This window comes from Momordica charantia (assembly GCF_013281855.1).
Source record: "Momordica charantia cultivar OHB3-1 chromosome 8 unlocalized genomic scaffold, Mcharantia_2.0 BLBB01000008.1, whole genome shotgun sequence".
In the NCBI taxonomy this organism is placed as follows: domain Eukaryota; kingdom Viridiplantae; phylum Streptophyta; class Magnoliopsida; order Cucurbitales; family Cucurbitaceae; genus Momordica; species Momordica charantia.
The window spans coordinates 10,600,477-10,625,737 of record NW_028275166.1 but is presented as its reverse complement, the minus strand read 5'-3'; the positions used below and the strand labels follow the sequence as shown (position 1 = coordinate 10,625,737).

Sequence of the window (25,261 nt, the reverse complement as noted above, 5' to 3'; positions counted from 1 at the left end):
TTTTGAATATTTATTCTTATTTGTCTCTCCCTCAATTTTTGTGTTTTTTATTTTTTATTTTTTATTTTTTTAACAGACCAGTTTCATTTTTCTCTCTAAAAATTTAATATTTTTCTGAAATTTTTTCTCTCTAAAATTTCATCTTTTATAACTTTTTTTTTCTTCGTAATCTATTTTTTCCTCTGAAAATTATATGTTTTTTTTCTCTAACTGTAACTTTTATTTATCTTTGTATTTATTTATTCCCTCTAAAAATTATATTTTAAATCTTGTTTTTATCTCTAAATTTTTTCCACTACAATTTTTCTCTTTCTCTCTAATTTCTTCTTTCCTTTTTCTTTACATATCTTTTCTCTCCATTTTACTTTTTTTTTCTCCAAAATTTTTCTCTTTTTTGTCTTTAATGGTTATTTCACTAATTTTTTTTTCTAAATCTTTTTATTTATCTCTCTAAAATTTATCTTCCAAAAGTTTATTTACATCTTTTCAAACTTGTATTTTCATATCTTTATATTATGGATGATAACCAGGGTTGGGCGCAAAAAATAGGAAAAGTAGGTCCCGATCTTGTCCCCGATTCCATTTTTAAATAATTAATATATATTTATTACACTTTTTTATTTTTTAAATTCTAAAAATAATTAAAAACAATTATAAAACCGATAATCTTTCTCGAGAATATCTCTTGGACTGAAGAATGAGGTGGAGATGGGGATTAAAAATTTTCACGAATACGAGAATGGGGGAGAGCATTCTCACTCGCACCCACATCATTTTCATCTTTATTCTACATAGAATTTTCTCTTATTTTCAATTTTCTAGCTTTTTAAAAACAGAAAAATTAAAATGGTTAAACATATTAAAAACAAAAAAAAAACAAAAACAAAAAATGGTTATAAAACATATATTGTTTTTTATTTTTTTTAAAAAACCAAAAACTAAAAAATAAAAACAGAAAAATCCAGAAACCAAAAACCAAAAACAGAAATAGTTATCAAACTGTTCCTGAGTGATTTATTGGTCCATAAATAAAAGTAGAAAATTGTAGGTTAAAATACTATTTTAGTCCCTATATTTTTAGATTGGTTCATTCTAGTCATTGTACTTTGAAAATGTTCACTTTGGTCTCTATACTTTTAATTTTGGGTTATTTTGATCTTTGTACTTTGAAAATGTTCATTTTGGTCACTGTACTTTTAAAAAGTAATCATTTTAGTCTCTCTTTGCAAGATTTTAACAATATTTTATACATAATGGAAACTATTTAGTATAAACTAATGTGTACATGGTAAGAAACATATTGATCATATGTTGAAATTGTGATAAAAAATATGAGAATTAAAATAAAATGAAAAGACCAAAATTGTCACTTTTTAAAAGTACAGCGACTAAAATAAACATTTTTAAAGTATAAGAAGTAAAATGAACCAAAGTAGAAATAGGGACCAAAACGAACATTTTAAAAATATAAATACTAAAATAAACTAAAATTAAAATTACATAGACCAAACTAGTATTTTAACCAAAATTGTATTACACTTTCACGACTAAGTTGTTAAAGACATTTAAACTACCGTACTAAATCGTGATGTGTTTTGACATTTTTTTTCCTTTTGACCCCTGACATTACCCCCCATTCCCCAGAGCATTTCGAAAATACAAAATTGCCCCAGATCTTTTGGAAATTAAGAAACTGGCTCTCGCTGTCTTCGGAGTTTTTCTTGAATTCCTCCGCGAGTCGCTTGCGTTCAATTCCGCTTGTGGAGATTCTATGACAGCGACGATGGGAAGGCGATCCATATGGGTTGCTCTTCTCGTCCCCTTTCTCCTGCTTTTCATGCGACCGCACGGAGTTTCTTCCACTCTTCCTCTGCAACCATTGATTCAGGTGCATATTTTCGCCTATGAATTGAACCGCCTCTGTTAGATTCAAATTATCCGACATGGGTATCCGTGAATCCATCTTAGAAAATGAATTTCATTGTTTGATTCCGTAAAAAACGATGGATGAGCAAATTCTTTGTACGAGCAACTCAGTTTTAATGCTCTAGAGTTTGATTTAGCTTCCTCACGATTTGGTCTCTTCGACCAGGTAATTTATTGCAGAATAAATAACAATCGTTGATGGGTTTTTATTAATTCATCTAGGAAATGAACTATTTGAAATTGTCTGTTGAGAGATTGAGGTGGAATTACCTCATTACTTCCCTTCAAACTTCTAAGTTTATATTTTCATTTTCTTACGTATTAGTTCAAATGCAATATCTAATTGGTATAACATCAATTCTTTTCTGTGTGACCTTCTTCTTTGTTGTTATTTTGCCTTAGGGTTCTAAAGATTCTGCCCCTCTAAGGTAACAGTTTGGTTCTTTACATCACCTATGTTCTTATGGACTGAGCAATTGATCATTGTTTTTTTTCCTTCTAGTTTTTATTACTTGTTTCCAAGTAGATGCTATGGTGTATTTTCTTTTCCTTACGATGATAATAAATTTTTGGGCTTTGGAGTTGATGTTCAGTACTCCAAAGCAGGATTTCAACAATGCTCATGAGGTACACTGCTCGAGAGAAAGGAGTCGGGTAGCATGGAAAATAATTGAGGAGGTATTGAATCAACCCTTAAATGGGGTTTTATTTACTTATATTGCTGGGCATGCTTGGTATGATATGGTACGGTATTAAACTAAATCAGAATGTTCTTACCCTGATGCAGTATCTAATGCCCTTTGTGAACAAAAGGAAATACAAGATTTCTACCGATTGTAGGCTTCACCCCGATAACGACATGTTCAGAGATCAAGAACAGCACAAGAGCCATCTAGATTTTAATGAATGGAAGTGTGGATATTGTAGAAAAAGATTTTATGAAGAGAAGTATCTTGATCAACATTTTGACAACAGGCACTATGATTTGCTCAACACGGTAAGTCGCCTTTGATGATTCAACTCCCAACCAGCAGGGATGATAAGTAGGTCGTTATGAGATCATTTTAGGAGAATTTTTCTATTAAATTGTGGGCTTATATTAATTCACTGTGTATTATATTGCCATCTAATAAGTTATCTTGGATGTGAGATATAATATGAGACTCTAGGTGCAATATGTTCTGGCTTCTTTCTAGTCATTGTTCTTGAATCATTCCCGGTAAAGAGGCTTCCTCCTAAGGATGTAAATTTATTGGTGTCATTGTACAAATTTTGTTTTGTTTACCCATTTGTTATTGATTTCTCATTTTTCATATTAGATGCTCCCCCTCTCTCTGTTTGATACATATACATTTCCGGGGCAGGGGGAGTAGAGTTGGTAAATTAGATGAAAGGCAATATAGATTACAGTAGCAAGCGAACTTCATTTACTCACAGAAAAAGATGAGAGCCGGTAAGGAATAAAGTTAGTTTGAAAGGGAGGGACTAGGAATAAGAAATCAACTTTTATTGAGAACAAACGAAAGAATACACGAGGGCAAAAGTGAAAGGGAGGGACTAGTTGGTCTTTTTGTAGAACATGCAATTTGTAAGTCTGTAAGGCAGGGGTATATGAGGCTAATCACGTATAGGGAGGGGAGTGAGTTAGCCTACAAGAGACGACTAGAGTTCTCTAGAGAGGTAGAGAACTAGGCCTCTGGAAAACCAGTATCGTTTTGCTTTCAGATAGTTTCTATTCAATTAGACTATATTGGAGTATTTATATAGATTTCGTGCTATAAGATCTTAGAGTCACCGACTTGGGAACGCACAATTTTTTAGTAAAGGATGAGTCTGGCTTTTCTTATTTACTTTGTTAAATCAACCTAAGTACATGTAGTATTTCACTATTTAGTAACAGTTTTGAGAAGCATGCCAACCGAGCATAGCGCAATTAGTCAAGGCATATATGCTTGACCGAAGGTTAGAAGTTTAAATCTTCACCTCCTCATGTTGAATTAAAAAAAAAAAAAGGTTTTGAGAAGCATGTCTGATTAACCTTAGCGCTTTTGGGAAAAGCATGTCTGTCATGTGTCAAAAAGGAAAAAAAACCTGAATTTTCCTCTGGCTCTTGATAATAGATTACATGGTCCCTTCTTTTACTTATGCTTCTGAACACGTCCCTTAGACATTTGAAAAAGAGTAATGTTTGCTTCAGCTTTAGTTGATATCTCACTTGAATTAATTTGTTCGTGTTCAATCCAGAGTCGTATCAAGTGCTTGGCGGATGTCTGTGGTGCATTGCATTGTGACCGTGTGGTAGAAACAGTATCACAGAAAAGTAAATGCAATCCTGCTGCTGCTGCAAGAAAAAAGCATATGTGTGAGGTGACCTCAGAAGATTTCTTGCAGATTTCTTCTTTATTTCCACAAAAAAATCACCACCCAATTGTTCAACTCATTGCAGGTTCTAGCTGACAGTTGTTTTCCCGTTGCCGAGGGTGCTTCGGCCAGCCATCTTCACGGTAACTTTGGAATTCTCCCCTCCCCTCATTTGCCAATCACTTTCACTACTTCTATCATCTATCTAATGAAACACTTCTGGTGTAATTCAAATGGTAGAATTCTTCTTGCGCCAATTCTGTGATGCACACACTTGTAGCGGAAAGCCAAAACCTTTTTCCCAAGGTCAAGAGGTAATTAGTTGCATAGGTCGATTAATGTCGATCAAATCATCTTAATTTCATATTTCATTTATGCATCAGACTCATCGATTTATGCAAGAATCATCTTAAGTTCATCTGGCCAGTAGAAAAATAGAATGTCATTTTTTACATGAATCAATTTTTAGTGGATGAACACGTAATGCATAACTGTAGTATTTTCTTGCACTTGTACCTAATGAAAACCTCTGATGAAATTCCTTTTTGTCGAACACGTTCTTCGGTGTTCTTGCAGGTTAGGACAAGTTGGTTCTACATTGTTATTTCGATTTTGACAGTCCTATTTGTGCTGTTTTTTTATGTCTTCATTTATTTGTACAAGAGGTATCTCTCTTCTGCCCACCTTCCTTTGTATCGGTTCATGGAAAGCTTCAACTTTGACTCGATAATGATGTTCGTCTTACAGGGGAATGAGAACGAGACCGCAGGTGCTGAAGCGCCTCTCGGAAAGTGGAAGAAAGAAAAAACCTTCATAGATGGAATCCCTTGCCTCTTCAATTACAGAATGTAGATTTATTTTCAACTCATTTTTTAGAGGAAAAGGGAGGTGAGAGGGCAAAGTTTGTTCTTTGAACCAGTTTGTTTTCTTTCCATCATTTGTATCCATAAAATTATAAATATAAGTTCAGCTTCTAGAGGAATGAGATTTTTGTATCATAACATTCGTTTGAGAAATAGAACCACTTCATGAAGGTTAATACTTGAGCATTCAATGTGATAGTTCAATCCATTATTTTTCACATCTTTGTTACAGTTGCTGATTACGAACAAGAAATATTCACAGACAAGATAAACTAGTGACAAATATTTAATACATGTATCAACGATCAAAAGATCTTAATCAGCAACTCCACGTATTGAACCATAATCAAGATTAGGAGATATAATATAGAAAGATGACTTAATCTTGTTCATTTATTTATATTCTATTAAATTAATCAATATTTGTTTAATAGATATATCTCGCAGTGGAAGATTACATAAAATTATAATTAAATAATTTTAAAGCCCGAAACAATGAAATCTTTAAATATTTAATTTAGAGATTAAATAGACAACCATCAAAATATATTTTAATATCTCATCAAAATATAAAATAGTTATTTTTTTCTTTACAAGTTCATGCTGGTCCTAAGACCGACTCTCCAGACCTCAAGAGTTTAAGGAGCTAAAGCAATAATCAGCATCTAGTTTCATGCTAAGGTTCTTGACTCAATAGTAAGTCAAGGATCCCAAATGCATATAGGTAAGATTTAAATTTGTACAGTAGTTGAATCTTTTCTCATCAGCCAGTTTGAGGCAGCCTATCTTCTTTATCTCCTTGCTAAATAGTGAACTCCCTCTGATCATTGCACAAGATTCTCATAGTTGATTAGCTGAAAGGCAGATAAATTGACCCGAACACTCACGATTGGGAAACAAAAGATACTCAAAAGACGGGAACAGTTGACTCATCCATCATTTTCTCCTAGGTGGATCTCGACTCAGCCCATGCTTCTGTAGTGTTCTAACATAATTTCTCAAGAGTGTAAATTTGTTGCTCCCGAGATGGTAGAAATAATCCCATGAATAAATCCCAGTCTTATGCAAGTCATCAAAAAGTATCCTAGCAAATTGTAGCAACAACAAAATTTCCAGGACCAAAATAATATGTTCAGATTCTTGCAAGCCAATATGGAAAGAGATTATTTAGATTTCAGAAACACCCATATTTACTAGTAATTTCAAAGTACCTTACCCCATAGTTCCCAACTGGTTCTGCAGACATGATACCCACGTGACGCCGCCCAGAAATCACCTACTTCAAAATCACGAATTTAATAATTGGATCTTATAAACAAAGTACCCAAAATTTAAGATGTTATTGATAATACAGTAGAAGCATCAGATCATGAGAATGTGGCTAAACATAAAATTGTACAAGATGAGCAGTCAAAGAGACCATTGCACACCCCTTATATATGAAAACCTCCAAAAATGTAGCTATAGAATAAGGGCAGTGATATCTCATAAACCTATTGAGTCTGAATATCAGATACTTACAAGTAGGGTCGAGAGGAATAGTAGAATTCTGAGGTGAGTTAAGACGTTTTGGAGGGAAATTTGGGAGCTGGTTAGATTTCATACCTCTCTCTGAGTGTCGATTTCTAAGGCTCTTTGTAATTATCATTTAGGGTGTTATTCTTTGGATTGAGGTCCGTTTTTATAGGTAGATCCATTTTTGTCGGACTTGTTTTTTGTATGGCCCTGCATATTATTGCATTTCTTTTTTTAAATAAAAAAGCAGCAAGAAGTCATGTGCTTCTATTGCATCAACGGTCAGTCAAATTTTTTACACTTGAGGTCCAAAACTAATCAACTGTCTTTAAAGAGATAAGTGTGAATGTGGTAACCAAGCTTACATACATCTTGCATCTTGACTAATTTTATAGGATAATTGTCTTGCCTACAGCATTTAGTGCAAGAAAATTCGTAAGATATTTAAAATCCTATGGTGGAAACTACAATTTAGCATCAGACTTCGCAGGTTGAAGAGTGTTTTTCTCTTCAACCATTGGACCAATCAAGGGCGAGTTGATCACAATTTTCAGATTAAAAGCTAATGGAAATGTCTTGCAAAAGAAGCAAAGAAAAGAAGGTTACAAAGAGTGAGGCCGTGCAGGTGAAATTAAAAGTTTGTTTCTACAATACCTTTTCACCCCCAATTGATCTGACCTTAGCATCAACAGCTGGGCTATATATTCTCAAGAATTCAGCTGACAAATTGAACAGACTTCCATCTGCAAATTTAACCTCTACCTGAAATCAAACGTTTAGAGAAATTAATCATAGTAAACAGTGTATGTTAAAGAGACCATATTCACTAACTAGAAACAAATAGCATATCACAACATTTAGCAAAATGAACTTCTAAATTCTAGAATAAGTTATGGAACTGTTATGAAAGAATATGGTAAAGTAAACCTAGATACCCAAGTTCAAAATAAGTGAATGAGAAGCCACACAGCTGTAAATAAATCAATATCATACAGACCCATTTTCTACAAAAAAAAATTATGACAGACAACCTTCACAAGATTTTAAGGTTTACAAGCAATAATCTAGTATCCAGTCTGAATCACTGAAACTGCAGTGTAATTAGCTACAAAGCCTGTATGAAATCCACTGAAGTGATGAAGAAAAATTGCACACGAACAATGCTTGAAACTTTGCGGCCATCCAGCCAAAACATACAATCTATTACATTGCTTTTCTCCATGAAATGTGGGCATCCAAAATTCAAATCCCATTTACCAAATGAATATATCGGGAAACCAATTTTCTAGAAGGAATAAATGCAATTTTTGTAACAGATTCAGCTTCAAAAACCATAAAAGATTCTACAAAAGACGAAACGAAATCGGCAGTTATGATTCAAATCACCATACAAAGCCCAGAAATCAAAAGCCGAGAATGGATAAATATTAGAAGATGGCCGAAGCAGAATCGAAATCAGATGGAAAACGAAGTTATTGTGGAGAAAAGGGTTACAAATTTGGGGGCGCGAAGAGCAAAACTGGTAAGTCGCGGAGCCTCCACGGTGGTATGGATCGTCCGGAAAGCTCTGTGAAGCGCCATTGTTGCTCCGAATATCTCACAAGTTCACAGCCTCGATCTCCCTGATTGATTTTCGTTCGGGTTTTCGCGCCTACTTGCTGGTTATCGGGTTCGAACCGCGGCCTGTTAATTTTCTCTTAAATCTTTTTTTAATTATACAAAGATACCCCTAAATTTTTAGGGCAAGTTTCAGTTTTGCCAATACTGTTTCAAAATGTCAATTCTACCCTCAGACTTTAAAATGGTGATCGGCAGTGCGTTGGACAGTGAGTTGTAAAAACAAGGGTAAAATAGTATTTTGGTCGATGCACTTATTACCTTTGTTTCATCTTAGTCTATGTACTTTGAAAATGTTTCTTTTAGCCCCTATATTTTTTAAAAGTGATCATTTTAGTATCTCGTTGATAACGAAAACTTTTTAGTCTAGAGTAATATTTACATTTTAAGAAATATATTGATTGTAATTCACCTGGTGTCAAAGTTACTGAATGAGTAAGTCATCAAATGTCGTGTTGAAATTGTGATGTAAAATATGAGATTTGAAATAAAATTAAGGAACCAAAATGATCACTTTTTAAAAATACGTGGACTGAAATGAACTAAAGTTGAAATTACATGAACCAAAATGAATATTGTGAAAGTACACTGACCAAAATGAACCAAAACTTAGGAACCAAACTGGTATTTTAACGTAAAAATAAAGATATACATAGATACAAGTAATTTTAATGATGTCCTTGAACTTTTACGATAAATTTCAATTATACTTTATAGTTTCAAAAGTCTTATTTTTAACCATTTAACTTTTAAAATGGTTCAAAACAATTATTCTATTAACTTTTTGTTTAAAATGAAGATGAAAATTTGAGGTGTTGCTGGGGAAAATAATTACGATAAAATATTGTTTAAATTTTCGAGGAGATAAGAAGAAACAAAATTCAAAGCCTCACTTCCAACACTAAATTGATAAAAAATAGGACGAACAAATAGAGCCAAGATAAGTGAATGTAGAGAACATGAATTACTCGAAAATTTTCTTACAAAATTAGTCCACCGCCAATCAATTTCTTTTTTTTTTTCCAAATCTCACTCTTCTGCAATTTTTCTCATATGAACACATTCAAAAACTCCTATTCCGAAATCTATTCCCCTCCCTAATGACCACTTCCGAAGAATCTTCCCACTTAGTCCAATTGGATTATGGTTTTTTTAAAGGGGCAGGACGGGTTAGGGACGAGGTCAAAATGTGTCCAATTCCTACCCTGCGAAAGTCTAAATAGGGGTTCTTCACCTCATTTGGGATGAGTCTCGCAAGAAAATGAACACCCCTACTTCAAACAGAGAATTGAATCTCCGACCTTTGGAGTGGTAAGTAATGTCTTAACCAATCGAATTATACTCATGTCCCCCTAATTTTCTTAAGATTAAAGAACACATTTGGTGGTGTAATTTCATAGTCCATAAATGTGAGTAGGTAACTATTTACACTATAAAAAAACTTAATTATTACCTACTAAAATTTAGTGATTAAATTACTATACAACTTTTAAACTTTAGAAACTATATCGTTACATATGAAAATTCATGGATTGAATCGTTACTTTCTTGAAATAATGATATTTCTAAAAGTGTAAAAACTCATTCTCTATCCACTTTAACTCACTCAATTGTCATTGATCAACATTCTTGTGGTAGGGATTTCATGACTAAACTATGAACATTCTTGTGGTTTGGAAGTTGGATTTTTATAGTTGAGTTCATATATATATATATATATTACTTCATTTTGAGTATGTTGAATTTTGTGTGAGTTGTTATGGATAATTTCTAATTATGTTTTAATGATATATTAGTTTCACTTCTCATTCAAATTTATGGTTCAGTTTAATGAGGTTGAATATTTAAAATGTTAAAACTGATCACTAAATCTTAATTAGGCAGATCAAATTTAACCTTAAAGTTTCGCCTTTTAAATATTTTTAATTACATTTGCCACTTCAAAATATTTTTGGACAAAATATTGATTAATTTGTTTTAAATCACTTTTACATTTTCATATGCTCATAGGTTAGACATATGGAGTTGATCGATATTTCCATAAAAAAATCGATGAAGTATTAGAAAATTCAACAAAATATCATTAATGTATGCATAATATTAATAATCGGAATTTTAAACATACTTAAAAAGTATAAAATGCTTACACGTTAATTTAAATAATTTTTATAAATTTTTATTTTTATAAAATTTCCAAAAAAATTCCTCGTCACCAATATTTTATCGACATTTCCATAATAAAATTGAGACACGTTTAAAACCTTATATAAAGCCCTTTCATATAAACAAACAAATAAATAAAAGTTCTAAAACACCCTCTAATTCATTGAATTAAATTGGTGGGTCAATGATAGAGGACAATTTCAACTTTTGGAAGTGGGCATTGCTTTATTTTACACATTGTATCCAATTTCCAATAGATTATATAATATAATAATAACAAATGGAAAAAAAAGTTGGCAGCTTAGGCTCTATTATGTTTTATTTAAATAATATTTTTGCAAATGTAAAAGAGAAAAAGGTTGAATAATTAAAGCTGATGTGGAATGATTAGATGAAGCAAAGTTTATATTCTCACCGGACAAAGCTATTCCATCACTTTGCATTTTGCCCCCTCATCTTTCTTTACTTTTTTTTTTATACAACAATTTAGATATATGGAGATCGGACCTCCGACCTCGAAAAAAGGAATACATGTCAATTACTGAATTATACTCGTGTTGGCTCGTTTTTGCTTTTTGACCCCTCACAAAAGAGAGACGCTTTTATGAAGTAATATTCAAGTTACTTTCACCCATGATGTATAAAATCATGAGGTTTTATAAAAGATAATCGGTTATTCATGAACATATTTTATCAACATTTCTATAAAATTAAGATATCGACATGAACATTTAAAACTTTGCTTTTATGTAATCAATACATATATTTTCTCTTTCAATTATATTTTAATTACCTACTTAGACAACACTCATGTGAGAAAGTTTCAGTTATGTTTCTTCAGTTTAATTACGGGTTAATACGTTGATGTAACACTTTATTAGATAAAATTTAGAAGATTGTTTAATCGTAGTGGGATGGTTTACAGTTTGCATTAATTTTTTTAACTCATTAGTTAGATGATTTGTCAAACCTACGCATAACTCAAATCTTAGTTGTCAATTTTTCAAATCTTAGTTGTCAATCTATCTTAGTTGTCAATTTTTCAAATCTTAGTTGTCAATCTTTCAAATGGCAGTAAGCAGAAAGAGGCAGTTGAAAGTTGAACCATGAAGCTAAATTTGTTTGGGTCCTTTTAAGGGGTTTGTAGTTGTCTATGAGTAGACAACACTACAAAAGTACAAGTGCTTATCAAACACTTTTTACTAAATTAAAAATAATTATTATAAAAAAATCCACCCCAATTATCTTTATAAAAAGAAAATATGAAAATTCACTAAAAAAATGGAAATTTTCCCACATATCAAGCTTTATATGCTATTTTGACAAACATGTGATTATTGAGAATGAAAGTGAAAGAAGTAATTACAGTGATAAAAAACTGATCCCAAGTTCACAATGTGGAACAAATGTAGGCTTCAGATAGAGAGAGCTTAGCGAGAGAAAGTATTGATGTAGTAGCCATTGCCATTCCCGAGCGAGTAAACGTCGTCCTCCTCGAGCTGATTGAACTTGGGAACTCCATCATCCCATGAAGGAAGTGAATCCAAACCATCAAAGTGCAGAGAGTTTTCTTTGATGATTGAGAGAGATTCACTCGATGAAGAACAATATTCGAAAGAAAACGACATGTCGTTTTCTAATTGGTCCGTCCACTTCCCGTACCCAAAGCCTTTGCACGCCAGATTACTTGAACCATCTGACATCATATGGGCTGCAAATGGGTTCTTTTCCTTTGTCTCAAAATCAAAATTTGGCATTGCCTCTTGTTTTCTTAATGGATTTGATGCAATAAACAACTTTTCTTTCACTCTATGATCTGTTTTGTCAGTGAGTTTTTTGTGTGTCAAAGGATCCAAACCAAGTTGCTTCAATCTCTTCTTGATTCTAGTGTTCCAATGGTTCTTGATTTCATTATCGGTACGACCCGGAAAATGCGCTGCGATTTTTGACCACCTGTAAGAGTTGGAAGAAAACCATGTGATCAAATTTGGTCAGAAAAATGAGCCAAAAATGAAGCTTTTTTTTTTTTTTTCATTTCATTACCTGTTGCCAAGAAGGGAATGAAGGTGAATGATTTGATTCTCTTCCATTTCTGTAAAAGCACCTCTCTTGAGATCAGGCCTTAGGTAATTTATCCATCTTAGTCTGCAACTCTTCCCGCATCTTAGCAAACCTTCGTCACGGTGAAGGGAAGAAAAGCAAATGCTAGTAAAAAGTCTACAGTTGTTCGGGAACTGTTTTTAATAACAACTATTTTCCTTCTAGAGCAAGATTTTGAATATCCGGGAGTTCGTTTTCTAAAAGTTGTCCTTTTAGCTTGCTAGTTGCTTTCATGGAAGACTTTTTTCTTAGAATATTTTAAGTTGTTCTCCCTTCTCAGAACACAAGCCAGCTTGAGAACAGTGATTTCAAGCGTGTAATTAACCTTTAACTTTTACGAGCTATGCAATCATAGTTCTTAAAATCATTTTCGAAAACAAAAGTAGAAAGTTCTATAAACTGTCTCTAAGGTAGGCTTTCTAAACATGTTTGGTTATATGCTTTTTTTTTTTAGACTAATGGACAGGAGACGCGTTTCTCCTTATAAAATGATCCAAACTGTCACGATCGGTTCAACATTCAAAAGTCGCTCAATCACACTTCTTGAAAACAATTTTCAAAACTCGTTCAGCAAAACTAAGCTACCAAACAGACTTGGGACTTAGAAACAATTTCAATTAGAGTTGGTTAGCAATAGCAAAGGAAAAAAAATACCTGCAAGTTTAGGCACCAATCTCCAACAATGGATCCCATTGTTGAGGATGAAGTTCATGAGCTTGTGATCTTCCTCAACGGTCCATGGCCCTCGTTTCAATCCAACCTTGTCACAGCAGGGCTGTCGTCCCATGTCTCGTTCTCGGGGGGAACCAGTGCAATAGTTTGCATGAGTTTAACCCCATGGAACTGAAGGCTTAAAAAGGAGCTGAAGAACTTTGGCAAAGATGGTGCCAGTTCATTGAAACATATAAAAAAAAGGAAGGATGTTGTGTAAAAGGGTGATAAATGATTGAAATGGAAAAAGCATTCAAGTCCAAAGAAAAGAAAAGAAAAGAAAAGAAAGGCATGGAGCAGTGTGATTATTGAATTGCCAAACCCCAAAAACTTCTCTTATTCTAATATTAGTTTAAAGAAGCAATCCAAAAACAGATATGTTGAGAAGATTCCCTTCCTCCCCTTCAAGGCTGGCCACTTTTGTCTTTGGAAGACAACTCCTAAGTGGCTTTAATTTTAACTATTATATGCAAAAGGGCAAAATTTTTATCTTTACAAGACTCGAATCAGATTGCCACTAGGCTAGAGTTTTGATTTTTCTTGGGAAATTCATCTTTCCAATGAGAAATTTGATTACTTGTGCAATTTGGGGCAAAAAACTGTTGAATTTACTTCTGGGTATAAGATTTTATTTCCTGGAAATTCATCTTTTCAAGAGAAAATTTGGGTTACTGATGTAAATTTTGAGGAAGAAATACATGAATTCACTTGGGTTTTTTGCCATTCATTGTATGTGCAAAAGTTCTTAGATTTCTTTTTCATGAAGTTTCAAGAAAATTTCATCTTTCCTGCAAAAAAAAAAGAAAAAAGGAACTCAGAATTCACTTTTGGGAATGTGACTAATCCATTATATGCAGAAGTTTGTCAGATTTCCAAGCATCTTTCCAAGAAAAATTTTGATTATTGATGCAATTTTTAGCAAAGAGAACACTGGAATTCACTTGGGTTTTTCCTCATTCACTATGTAAGCAAAAGTTCCTCAATTTCCAAGCAAATATTTTCTAGGAAACTTCATCTTTCCCAGATAAAAATTTGATTACTAATGCAATTTTGAGCAAAGACAACACTAGAATTCACTTGGGTTTTTTACAGTTCATCTCGTAAGTAAAAGTTCATCAGAGTTCCAATGTAAAATTCATCTTCCCAGTAGGAAAATTGACTTCAAAAACACATGAATTCACAAGGGTTTTTTTACCAGTGGGGTAATAATGAAGTTAAAATTGCATAGAAGAGAGAAACAAAAAAAAAAAAAAAAAAGAAGGGGAAATGAAAGGAGGGCACAGAGAAGGAATCACCATTTGCAATCAGCAGCAGACAAGAGGGGTCCCTAGAGATGGAATGATTCTGAGAGCAAATCCCTTTTGGCAATCCAATTTCTTTGCACATTCTTCAACATCCATTATGGTTTCTGAAAATGGAAGGCAACTCTGCCCTCTCTCTCTCTATCTTAGAACCCATTTTCTCTCTCTCTCTCTCTCTCTCTCTATCTGAAGGGGAAGGGAGAGAGAAAGGGAAATATACTAAGAATGACATCTTCCAGAGAGAAGAACAGAGGGCGTAGAGAGGGAAACTCAGGAGAGAGATCACATTTTCACCATCTCTTTGATGAAGAACATCATAGAAATGCTCTGCATCACTTTTTGGAGTACTTAACATTAGGGTTTGGTTAATAATTGCTTTTAAAATGGTTTTTGCTTTAATGGGGATTCAGTAAATATATATTTAAATAATTGTTTTGTATAAAATGATTTAGTTTTGGTGGTCCGACTAACCAACTAGCTTATTGTGTTTCTCGTTCAACATTAGTTAATTGGGATACCAGTGGGTGATGTCTTTCCGCTCCGACACACAAGTTAGTTCAAGTCTATTGAATTTTAGTACTCTCCTTATATATAGAAAAAATATGTGATTGTTGGTGGCTGGTTATGGTGTTGTGCTATCATAGTTGACTATGACTTGCTTAAGCATTTTATAGACTACATTGACATGATAGCTTATTGGATAGCTCGGCATTGGCGAGCATAAAAGATGGTGTCGACCTAATAGATATGAACCTCATCGAGTCGCTCATGCGTAGTCAAATATCTTTTGAGTGTTGGGATACAAGGTTGCTACACTCAACCTCTCGTGTAGTTGGGTTACAAGCTATGATCTAGAGTTTCTGGTTTGTAACTTTAGCCTTGAGTTTTTAGATAATTTGTTTCTTCTAGTCGAGTTATTAAAATTATATTTGAGGGTTTTAAGTTTCATAATTGAATCACGTCCACATAGATTATCTTAAATTAAAATATCTTATATACGTAACAAGTATATTTATAAAGATATTTAAAAAAAAAACTAAATGAAATGGTTATTTTGTATCATGTGATCAACGTGTCTACCACTTAATTTTATTTTTATCTTACTTGGAATTTTGTCCTAACTAATTAAAGAAAGCTTTGGAAATAGCCATGCTTTTGCTTGATATATGGAAGAGTCCTTCCAAAACCATTTGGGATAAGTTTCTTCATGTGAGATAAAATTCTCTGATAAAAATATATATATACATAATGCACGCATTATGCTCTCCCAGTTCCTTTTAGGATTCGCACCAAGCTTGATTATCAGGGATTCGAAGACCTACAAAACCGAACAAGACTAGACCGGTGTAACACTTGTCACACGGGCTCCAATGACTAAATTAGCAGGGGGAGCAGTAGAGTCATAGAATTCAATGGTCGAATTCGACTTAGATTAGGGTTAGGCTGCATAGCCTATTTAGAATAGTTTGAAGAGTTCTAAAGCCTTCTAGGTGAGCCTAGATAATTGTCGTAAGGCCCAAGGCATCATGGACAACAGAAGAGGGAGGATGCCGGCCGAGCTCAACTCGGCTCGGCAGTTTGGGTCGACTCGACGGCTCAGCCCGTCTCGGTTTGGCCGACCATCTCGTCGACTCTCTTCTGTTCCCTTGGTTGGTTTGTTTGTCATTTTCCTTCCTATAACATATATTAAATTAAATTTTATATGAATTTGTTGCAATTTTCCCTTGTTTAGCTTTCCTACCTTTGCCTACTAACTTAAAAAAAAGACAAAAAAAAATTACATAAAATCTTTTCAATATTCACCCATATAGTCAACTCTAACAAACCAATTCACAAATGAAACTTACCATTAAACTAGAATTCACAACTTTCAACAAATATCCAGCTTTAGTTTCATTTTTCCTTTGAAGTCTCGTCAATTTCTTATTAAACATTTGTTCTGTAACTTCGTTAAACACACGTGAGAGTTCTTCTTTTAAATATTATTCAAACAAAAGTCGAAAGGAAGAGAAGAATTATAACACTTCTTTTTTAAGTTTAGGAGAAAAAGTGTGATATTTATTCAAGTTTAATATTCAATTCAATAAGATTGAAATTTATGGTAAAATTTAACTTACCTTCCTATGTTCAAGGGATAAAGTTTGAATTTTCCCCTAAATCACACTCTCATCCAACCGTACCTTACACTTTACACTTTGTTTGATAGGTGCCGCTGCCATCTTCATCCTAAACTTTAAAATGTATTGCAAATTTTCCATTTGCTAAATTTTCGTTTGAAATTTCGTTGGAAAAGAATATGTCAAATAAATCCTTAAGACATATATTTGATACTAAATTGATAAGATTTAAGTTAAAAAAAAATATAAGATTCAAACATAAACCGAGTTCTAAATTTGTAAGATTTAGAATTATTTAATAGTCTATTTTTTTATTAATCAAACTTAATTAGTTTAATATTCATTTAATTCGTGAGTCTTTGAGTTTTTTACTTCTTTTTTTTTTGAAAATTATTGGGCTAATTAGTGAAAATTTAATCGTAAACTTTAAGTTTAGGGTTGAATTTGATTAAACTTCAAAGTGGGTAATACACTTTTAAATAGGTTTCTATCTTTTCTTTAAGTTTCAAAAATTGACAGTTTGGTCATCGACCTTTATAAAATAGTTATAAAAAGCTTTTGAGTTAACCTTTAGTGACACTAACAAAATACTAACCTTTCATTAATTAACAATTTTTAGATGATATGACAATATTTATTATTTTTAGTTTACGTATGTCAGTCTTGAGACATTTTAGAATTATTTTCTAAAAGTCAAAAACTTAACTATCAATTTTTTAAATTTAAGGACCCAATAAAAACTTATTTTAAAACTCATGGATAAAAATATATTTTACTTAATTTAAAATTTAGGTTGAAACAAAACTTTTTACCCTAATAATTAATTAGCCCGGAAATGTAGCCGTTGAAGATGGTGACCGAATAACATTCAAATACAAAAGAAAAAAATCGACCGTTGCTAAGGTTATCGCTTCGAACTCATCTCTTTCTCCAGATTCTCCCTCTGAGTTCTTCCAAATCTGTTCAGTTTCCCGTTGATGATCTTCTTCCCCGATTCGAATCCGATCTGAAATGTTGCCGGAAGGATCAGAACGCCAGCCGATCGAATCGAAACCGCTCGAAATTGGAAATGAGTCGCAGATTTTTTTTAGCCCTAGATTCAAATCGGCGGCCGCCATGGCCGGATGGGACGAGGAGGCGCTCCTAATCGCGAGCCTCGTCGTCGACGACACGCCGGAGAGAGAGCTCCGGCACAATAAACGGTGCGTTCTGCAGAGCAAGAGCCCGCCGTCTGGTTCGAGAAGGTAGATGTAGATTAATTTTCGATCTGTTGTTTTTTGGATGAGAAAACGAAGATCTGTGAGGATCTTAAAGCCTGATTTCTTGTTCATCGCAGGAAACGAAGAACATCGACGAGCCTGATTTCGATTCCGGTGGCGGTTCTTGACCTCGACGATGAAGAATCAGCGGTTAAAGGTATGAATTTCGCCTCCAGTGCTCTGATAATTTCCATTTTCCCCTCCTCTCAATCCCCTGTTCGGTATAATTTTGGTCAGATCCTGTTTTTTTACTCTTCAAAGGCTGAAATTTTTTAACCACTACTTAGAACTTTCTTAAAAATTTAGAGCTCGTTGATAACGTCGTTGGTTTCGTGTTTTTTGAATTGTGTTTGATTCTCATTCACTCTTTTTTATTCCAAAAAATAAAAAAATAAAATGGTAACAATTTCTTGGTTTTGGAAGTAAATTTTTTATATGAAAATTAATTTATTTAAATTAAATATTTAAAATTTTTATGTTACATTTATTTTTTGTAATATTTATTGATAAATAGTTAGAAACGTGAATAAATAAACTTCATTTCAATGTTTCTAAATATATTACTCAAATTGAAAATCTTTTCTAAACAAAAAAATAAACTCTAAACTTTCAATTTGATGTGTCGACCATAAACTCCATCAACTTATGCTTTTGTCTCATCAACTATATTACTTTAAAATATCGTGACGGGCTGATTTTAGACCCTTTTTGGTATTCATGGAGCCTTTTGATGACCCAAATGGTAAACCGATTGTCAATTATAGAGATTAGTAGGCACAAATCCAATAATTTAACTGACTTATTAGAAACTTTTTAAAATACATGAACTAATACGGATCGTTCAAATCGAAAGGAAGTAATTCGTTTCGGTAATGATATGAATAGATGATCCTCCAAAAGAAAGGCCAGAAAATGCAGTGGGTGAAGCAAAGAAAAATGGTGGTGGTGCTTCTTCTTCCTCTCCTTCGGCTCTGCCTTGCATGGATAAGCTCAGAGAAGAGCTTTCTTGTGCAGTAAGAGGATATTCTAACTCTTCAAGTTTGAGCTTTGATAGTACCTCTCTTATTTCTCATTGTCTTTTGAATTCTTTTTCACAGATTTGCTTGGAAATTTGCTTTGAACCTAGTACCACTCCTTGTGGACACAGGTAAACCCGAAACCCGACTCACCGTTGTTCTTAAGTTCAAATCTTATTTTCGACCTTTTAATTCCTAGTCAAATATGCTGAGATCCATATTTTTCCTTGCATCTGCAAAAAAGAAATATGCTAAAGTTATGAGCTAGATTAAGATATTTGAAATTTTTGTTAGTACAACGATATGCAGAAGGGGAGATTTTGAACTCGGAAATATATGTCTTAACTAGTTAGCTGTGTTCGGGTTGTTCAACGTTTAGAGATCAAATAAAGAAACACGATAGTTTAATAATGACGATGGGATCTGCTTAGGAACATTCACGGGCAGGACGGATACGGGCCCGTTACAATGCCCATCCTCAAGAAAATCCCAACTATATTTTGCGGGGATTCCACGAAAAGAATCCTTCTTAAACCACATAATAAAAATAATATAATATTTCATTTTAGTCCAATAAAATTATATATATAAACGGTGAGACGGGGACGGAAATAGAATGTCATCAATACCGTATCCAGAGGGAGCCTAAACGGGAATTCTCGGCCCTATTTATGGCTGAAAATGAACACCTCAATTCTTTTCTATTATGCATTAGTTTTAGCAACAAACTGGAAATTTCTGTGAACTTTTGTTGATTCAAGTTGTGATATTTGTACCATTTCTAAGTTTTCTTGTCTGCTTGTTGTTGTATATAGTTTCTGCAAGAAATGTCTAAGATCTGCAGCTGACAAATGTGGAAAAAAGTGCCCCAAATGCAGACAGCTAATAAGGTTGAACTTACAACTCCAAAGTTTTCTCAATAAAATCAGTTGGATCATTTCATTTTCACTCATTAGTTCATATTTTTTTAAATCTCTTGTTGAACTTGAATTTGCAGCAATGGAAGATCTTGCACTGTTAACACAGTTCTTTGGAACACCATACAACTTCTTTTTCCCAAGGAGGTTGAAGCAAGGAAGCAAGCAAAAGAGTGTAGTAGGAGTCAGGAAAAAGTTCAAAACCCAGAAAAGGCCTTCTATAGTAGTTTTCAGAACCACAATACACGCACAACTGGTACCGGTACGTCGAGTCGACACGGTAGCTCAAGAAGAAGAGGGGAGGAATTGGTCAGTAGGATGACGCAGCGAGCAGCATCTTCGAATGCTGAAAGCAGAGTTCAATCCAGGGTACAGCGTCGAAGTATTCGACCGGTGAGAATGCCGACTCGAGATGCGGATGTGAGCAGTAGTCTACTGAGAGCTGCACCTGACCAAGATCAGGATGCTGCTTTAGCTCTAAGGTTACAGAGGGAAGAGTTTATGGAGGCTTTCAGAGACAGTCAAGTGCAAACCACAAGCTCTCTGTCCTTAGCTAGGGCTAATCTCAGAGCAATGGCTTCTCGGGCAGCCGTTAACTCTCGTGTTAATGATCGCTTGGATTTGTAGTTTTGTATCTGGAGTCTGTGAGTGTCTTTATATTACCTCGACTAATCTCATAGGACAACTATCTAACTCTCCAACTTATACGGGTTGTTCTTGAATTTTAGTTTAACAAGTATTTTTTGCAACAAACTAGGGAATGAGAGAGAAAGAGAGGAACTTCATGACTGGGAAAGTTGTACACTCGGGGGTAAAAATGGAAAGAAAAATGTCCAATCTCAGCATTCGCTTTCGATAGAGAATTCGAAGCATTTTACATTACAAGACCAATGATATCCTTTGGGGGCTCCTAATCTCAGGTAAGTTCTCTATCTTACAAAAGCTCAAAATGGAAGGAGCAACAAAACTTGATTTATAACAACAGCCTAGGAAAAAATGTTATACTCCCTCATTCTACGTACACGAAACATGATCTTTCCACCGTGACACTACCTCAACTCGGGTATGCCCTGGCTTCTTTGGAATACACATGATGATAATCAATAAGAGAACTCATGGCCTCGTAGTGAAATATATTTTTTGACCCAGATGGCAATGTCCTCTGCACAGGCTTGGGCTTGAGGCGTCTTGAGAAGAATGTCGAGGGTTGCGAACTCGTGTACTGCATCTTTGTAGTCGAGAACAGGTGCATCGACATTTACCTTTCGAAGTTCTTCAGAGTAAGCTATGGCTCGGTCTCGCATCCAGTCAAGTTCAGCCACCACTGTCAGTGTTGGTGGCATGAGCTTTAAAGGAGGGCCTTCTCTGCCCAAAACAAGGGGGTTCGCAGCTGGATGATCAAGACTAAACTCTTCCTCCGGTAGGAATAGTTTCCAAGCAAGAAGGCACATAGCTTTGTCGTAAAAATATGAATTTGCCAACTTCAATTCAGAATGCGTGGGGACACTCCCGACAAAGAACGGGTACAGGAGAACCTGTGCGACTACCTTGACAGGGTCGAGGAGTTTACCGGCCTCCACAGCCTTTCGAGCCACATAGTCTGCAACATTTGCTCCACAGCTAACCCCAAGAAGAACACATCTGGTCAAAACAAAAATAAACCATGTCAAGTTTCTTGCATGACTCACAAGGATCTCTTTTAATGTGAAAACCAAGCTTTTATCTAAATGAATACAAATGAACAAAACAGAAAAGAAAACCCAGGGCTTATACAAAAAGACGAATGAAAGATAAAGGGTAGTTAAAAAGAATATATATCCTTAGATATCGACAGCCAAAGAGAGGCATGGAACTTGGCCATAGCCCACACCTCCCCCTCCAGATCCATCTCCAATTCTCTATGAACATTTTCAGAAGGTGACAGTGTAAATGATTTTCAGAAATCTGTAAACGAGACGAGATACTTGCCATTTAACTAGCACTGCCAACAATTGGTTCATATCAAATCTCAATTCTCAAAGAGATATCCCTTCAGCCAAGGCACAACAATTTCAGCATATGAAGAAAAAGTTGAATAAATCTATTCCAATTGCTTAACCATTCTACTAGGACAGCTCAGAACAAAGAACTAACTGTTTAAATACGTAAGTTCAATTTTACCAGCCACCAAATAAATCTACCACTAACATAATTTGATTAGAAAGATTAACAATCGAAAGTTGAAAGATTAAAGATCAATTTAGTAACAGAACTAAAATGATCGAAAGATCATGAAAGTCAAAAGATTAAAGATAAATTTAGTAACAAAGAACTAAAAATACTAGAATGTCATGTAAATAAAAGCATAATCTTGCATTGTGATGCTGACTAAGACTACTCCAATGCTTTAACTTCTAGAAAGCTAGCAACAAACTACATAGCTCAAGATAAACCACTTCAATCAATTTCAAACTACGTCTACATCCCGTAATATGGACCGCTAATTAATGATTGTAAAATAAATCCATTTGTACATAACATACTTCTATTTTACGCTAGAGGCTTTATCCTTGATAAAACTATACACTTCAACATGACATTGACAACCTAAATCCAAACAGCTCTAAGGTGTTGCATTCAATCTTTATCTCCATATCTTTCAAAAAGTCATATAACACAAAATCATTAACTTTGGACTTGGACTAGTTTCTCAAACTACATTTACATCTTTGGGGTTTCCCTATAAGATCAAACCATTGTGCAGATCGGATCATAGGCCTTTGAAGTTCTCATTCCTTGCTTCTAACCCAAATTCAGGGGAACCAAACATCCAGATACAAAGACTCATTTTCATAGAAATAGAAAACAAAAACTATCCAGATTCATTTGCACACAAGAGGCAGAGAAAATCTATGCAATATCACCACTATATCAAGCCATACGATTCAAGAAAAATGTACTAAGCAAGATGGTTATATCAAAATGAATACCTTGTTGGGTCTCCATGGGCTGCCAACCAAGGCTCTACCATTGACGCCCCAAATGTGTCAACAATATGCCGATGACCATCCGACTTCTTAAACTCGTTGCCATTGCCTTTGGTATTACCCATAGACTTGCTGCACTCGGCCAAATTCGCCTGCTTCCCCAGCCAATTCAACACCTTCAATCCATCTTCAAACGCGGCAGGAAACCGATTCTCCGGTGCAAGCCGGTACCCAACAGCCACCACAATAACGTCGCACAATTTCGCAATCCTCCGGCAAAAGAAATCATTCGCAGCCGAATCATTGCTCCCACTAACCCAGCCCCCACCGTGAAACTGCAGCATTAGCGGCAACCTCCGACAATTCTCCGTCAGCGGCGCATAGCCTCTGTAAACGCCACCGGCGGCAGGGCCCGAAATTAAATTCAACCCCTCCATTTCATTACTGTAACCCCCGTTTCTATTCGCCCGCGGCTCCTCCCGAGAATTCCCAGAAGGGCCATAGCTGTTCCGCCGCGAAGGATATTGCTGCAAATTACTCAGATTCTGATTAACAACATCAGGGTGGGCATCTTGATTGGGGCGTCTAGGTTTAGGCTTGGAGGATCTGAGGGAGGATTTGGAATCGGGTTCGGGCGGAGTAAGAGCAGATTCGGGGAGGAAGATCCGAATGCTCAGAGACGTAAACGGATCGATGTGTATATCCTTGGTAGCAACACCGTCGTTAAACAAAGGATTAGCGGAAGCAATGGTTTCATCGGATCGAGACGTGACTCCAAAAGGGCTGGATTCGTCAAGTGGAGCTTGGATCAGATTCTGCAAACGGTGCTTCAAGAGAAACTTGAAGAAGACGCTGTAGAGCTTGACAGCCACGCTTGGCATTTCTGTGGTTCTTCTGTTCCCCCCTCTTCCCTTCTCTTCTCTTCTCTCTTCTCTTCTCTGGGTCGCAGAATTCTAATTTGCAAAGACCAGAAATAGCAGAGGCGTATGGGAAGGAGACGAAAGAGACAAATTCATGGATGATAAATATGGATTTGGTCGCAAATTGGAATACCTCTCCGCCAATAGATCGAGTGAATTGGGGTCTTTGAAACCGGAAAACGCCCTCGAGATCTCTCTGAAACGCTTCAATGGCGTCGGAGTTCGAGAGAGGAAGAGGGAAGAAGAAGAAGAAGAAGAAGAAGAAGAAGAAGGCTCTTCTGGTTCTGGTCCGTGATGGGCATACCAACATACCCTCTCAATCGAACCGAGTTTATTTCATTTTCCTTCCAAATCTAATCAACAAATAAATTATATAAACCTTTAAATATTATTATTTTGGTTTCTCACTTTCGTTTTTTTCTTCTACTCTTGGCTTTTACTTCATTTTAGTTTTTTATTTTTAAAATGAATATAACATTTGTTTGGAATTCTACTTTTAAAACCCAACCATTTTGATCCTTATTTATAAAATTTAACACAAATTCTACATATACCGAGAACCTTTTTGATATAAATTCAGAGTTGTATTTCAAGAAATTTGGGTATCTATGTACGGTTTTGTTTCATCATGGTCCTTCTACCGATAAAACTTCTATTTTGATCTATGGACTTTCAAATTTTGTTCATTGTCATCTTTGTACTTTTAAAACTTTGATTTTGTTCATTGTATTTTTAAAATGTGACCATTCGAATTTTGATCCCTTCATTTTCATTTTTATTTTTATCTCATTTACTTTTATTAAAAATTTAACATGAAATTTTATTTACTACATTTTGTGAAATACAGTATGATATTTATCATACTTCATCCATTACATTTTTAAAGGTAGCTAATTAAAGGATTTCTATGGTATATAAAAGTTGTTTTAAAATTGTGTATATGTGAATTAATATAGCCAATTCTTAAATGATCCAAATAAGCATTTTGAAACTAAATAAAAAAATATTATAAATAAATAATAGGAAAAACAAATACTTTTTTTCGTTTTTGTTTTTGTTTTTCCCTTTTTCTAGGCTCTGTCGGAGATGTGCCAGGTAAGAAATGGGATGCCGCAAAAAGAGCAGCAATCCTGTGCTTCGCATGTTTCGTGTAATCGTGGAACCGACGCCTTGAAACGACGTCGGATAGTCGGGTGACCAATCAACTCTCGGGTAATATTGTAAACAATGAAATGACAGCTCAGCTTCCAGAGAATGTGACACATAATATAATTTCATTTTTTTAACATTAAAACCAATGGAATTATATAAACCGCTTTATTATTTATTATTTTAAGATAAAAATACAAGGCATAGTTCAATCTAGTTCCCAAAAATTTTGATTTAGTCCTTAAAATTTTAAAAATTTCGATTTGGTACTGACCGTTTGAACTGTCTTTTACCAATCCAAAAATTCGACTTATTTTCTTCTATTTTTTACTTGATTCTATGTTTAAGCATAGTAAACTA

General features: G+C 34.6%; 5 protein-coding genes across 6 annotated transcripts; 2 read left to right on the top strand and 3 right to left on the bottom strand.

Moving 5' to 3' along the window:
• The first annotated feature begins 1,661 nt into the window (after positions 1-1,661).
• LOC111021515 (zinc finger (C2H2 type) family protein) lies at positions 1,662-5,326 on the top strand. 2 transcript variants are annotated; one of them, XM_022298505.2, is made up of 9 exons: positions 1,664-1,888; positions 2,329-2,354; positions 2,520-2,604; positions 2,714-2,923; positions 4,171-4,293; positions 4,373-4,430; positions 4,528-4,601; positions 4,864-4,952; positions 5,035-5,326. In XM_022298505.2, exons 1-9 carry the CDS (start codon positions 1,772-1,774, stop codon positions 5,102-5,104), a joined length of 852 nt encoding a protein of 283 aa, XP_022154197.1. In that variant the 5' UTR covers positions 1,664-1,771; the 3' UTR covers positions 5,105-5,326. The 2 variants fall into 2 exon arrangements, with proteins under 2 accessions (XP_087984464.1, XP_022154197.1); XM_088128338.1 differs by lacking the exon at positions 4,864-4,952 and having other exon boundaries at positions 1,662-1,888.
• A 353-nt stretch (positions 5,327-5,679) lies between these two features.
• On the bottom strand, positions 5,680-8,354 carry LOC111021468 (Myb domain protein). The gene is made up of 4 exons (XM_022298448.2): positions 8,160-8,354; positions 7,320-7,427; positions 6,362-6,426; positions 5,680-6,234 (listed from the first exon to the last, which is right to left on the bottom strand). Exons 1-4 carry the CDS (start codon positions 8,244-8,246, stop codon positions 6,087-6,089), a joined length of 408 nt encoding a protein of 135 aa, XP_022154140.1. The 5' UTR covers positions 8,247-8,354; the 3' UTR covers positions 5,680-6,086.
• Positions 8,355-11,706: 3,352 nt separating this feature from the next.
• LOC111021469 (transcription factor MYB20) lies at positions 11,707-14,881 on the bottom strand. Its single transcript, XM_022298450.2, has 4 exons — positions 14,552-14,881; positions 13,200-14,044; positions 12,489-12,618; positions 11,707-12,398 (listed from the first exon to the last, which is right to left on the bottom strand). Exons 2-4 carry the CDS (start codon positions 13,330-13,332, stop codon positions 11,876-11,878), a joined length of 786 nt encoding a protein of 261 aa, XP_022154142.1. The 5' UTR covers positions 13,333-14,044; positions 14,552-14,881; the 3' UTR covers positions 11,707-11,875.
• Positions 14,882-17,564: 2,683 nt separating this feature from the next.
• LOC111021497 (uncharacterized) lies at positions 17,565-20,619 on the top strand. Its single transcript, XM_022298488.2, has 6 exons — positions 17,565-17,918; positions 18,011-18,090; positions 18,819-18,946; positions 19,031-19,080; positions 19,765-19,839; positions 19,947-20,619. The coding sequence occupies exons 1-6, from the start codon at positions 17,686-17,688 to the stop codon at positions 20,491-20,493; spliced, it is 1,113 nt and encodes a 370-aa protein (XP_022154180.1). The 5' UTR covers positions 17,565-17,685; the 3' UTR covers positions 20,494-20,619.
• A 59-nt stretch (positions 20,620-20,678) lies between these two features.
• On the bottom strand, positions 20,679-24,079 carry LOC111021496 (putative carboxylesterase 16). Its single transcript, XM_022298487.2, has 2 exons — positions 22,836-24,079; positions 20,679-21,507 (listed from the first exon to the last, which is right to left on the bottom strand). Exons 1-2 carry the CDS (start codon positions 23,711-23,713, stop codon positions 20,967-20,969), a joined length of 1,419 nt encoding a protein of 472 aa, XP_022154179.1. The 5' UTR covers positions 23,714-24,079; the 3' UTR covers positions 20,679-20,966.
• Positions 24,080-25,261: the final 1,182 nt, after the last annotated feature.

What these genes read in the sequence shown, in the direction of transcription:
- LOC111021515 (XM_022298505.2), top strand. Translation starts at nt 1,772, where the DNA reads ATGACAGCGACGATGGGAAGGCGATCCATATGGGTTGCTCTTCTCGTC. An exon ending in CATGGAAAATAATTGAGGAG is followed by an intron (nt 2,605 to 2,713) that starts GTATTGAATCAA and finishes ACCCTGATGCAG; the next exon opens with TATCTAATGCCCTTTGTGAA. An exon ending in CTTTTTCCCAAGGTCAAGAG is followed by an intron (nt 4,602 to 4,863) that starts GTAATTAGTTGC and finishes GTGTTCTTGCAG; the next exon opens with GTTAGGACAAGTTGGTTCTA.
- LOC111021468 (XM_022298448.2), bottom strand. Translation starts at nt 8,246, where the DNA reads ATGGCGCTTCACAGAGCTTTCCGGACGATCCATACCACCGTGGAGGCT. An exon ending in CTCTTCGCGCCCCCAAATTT is followed by an intron (nt 7,428 to 8,159) that starts GTAACCCTTTTC and finishes GTTTGATTTCAG; the next exon opens with GTAGAGGTTAAATTTGCAGA. An exon ending in GTTGGGAACTATGGGGTAAG is followed by an intron (nt 6,235 to 6,361) that starts GTACTTTGAAAT and finishes ACAATTTGCTAG; the next exon opens with GATACTTTTTGATGACTTGC.
- LOC111021469 (XM_022298450.2), bottom strand. Translation starts at nt 13,332, where the DNA reads ATGGGACGACAGCCCTGCTGTGACAAGGTTGGATTGAAACGAGGGCCA. An exon ending in ATTGGTGCCTAAACTTGCAG is followed by an intron (nt 12,619 to 13,199) that starts GTATTTTTTTTC and finishes ACCGTGACGAAG; the next exon opens with GTTTGCTAAGATGCGGGAAG. An exon ending in CATTCCCTTCTTGGCAACAG is followed by an intron (nt 12,399 to 12,488) that starts GTAATGAAATGA and finishes CAACTCTTACAG; the next exon opens with GTGGTCAAAAATCGCAGCGC.
- LOC111021497 (XM_022298488.2), top strand. Translation starts at nt 17,686, where the DNA reads ATGTTGCCGGAAGGATCAGAACGCCAGCCGATCGAATCGAAACCGCTC. An exon ending in GAGAAGAGCTTTCTTGTGCA is followed by an intron (nt 18,947 to 19,030) that starts GTAAGAGGATAT and finishes TCTTTTTCACAG; the next exon opens with ATTTGCTTGGAAATTTGCTT. An exon ending in AAATGCAGACAGCTAATAAG is followed by an intron (nt 19,840 to 19,946) that starts GTTGAACTTACA and finishes TTGAATTTGCAG; the next exon opens with CAATGGAAGATCTTGCACTG.
- LOC111021496 (XM_022298487.2), bottom strand. Translation starts at nt 23,713, where the DNA reads ATGCCAAGCGTGGCTGTCAAGCTCTACAGCGTCTTCTTCAAGTTTCTC. An exon ending in GCCCATGGAGACCCAACAAG is followed by an intron (nt 21,508 to 22,835) that starts GTATTCATTTTG and finishes TGTTTTGACCAG; the next exon opens with ATGTGTTCTTCTTGGGGTTA.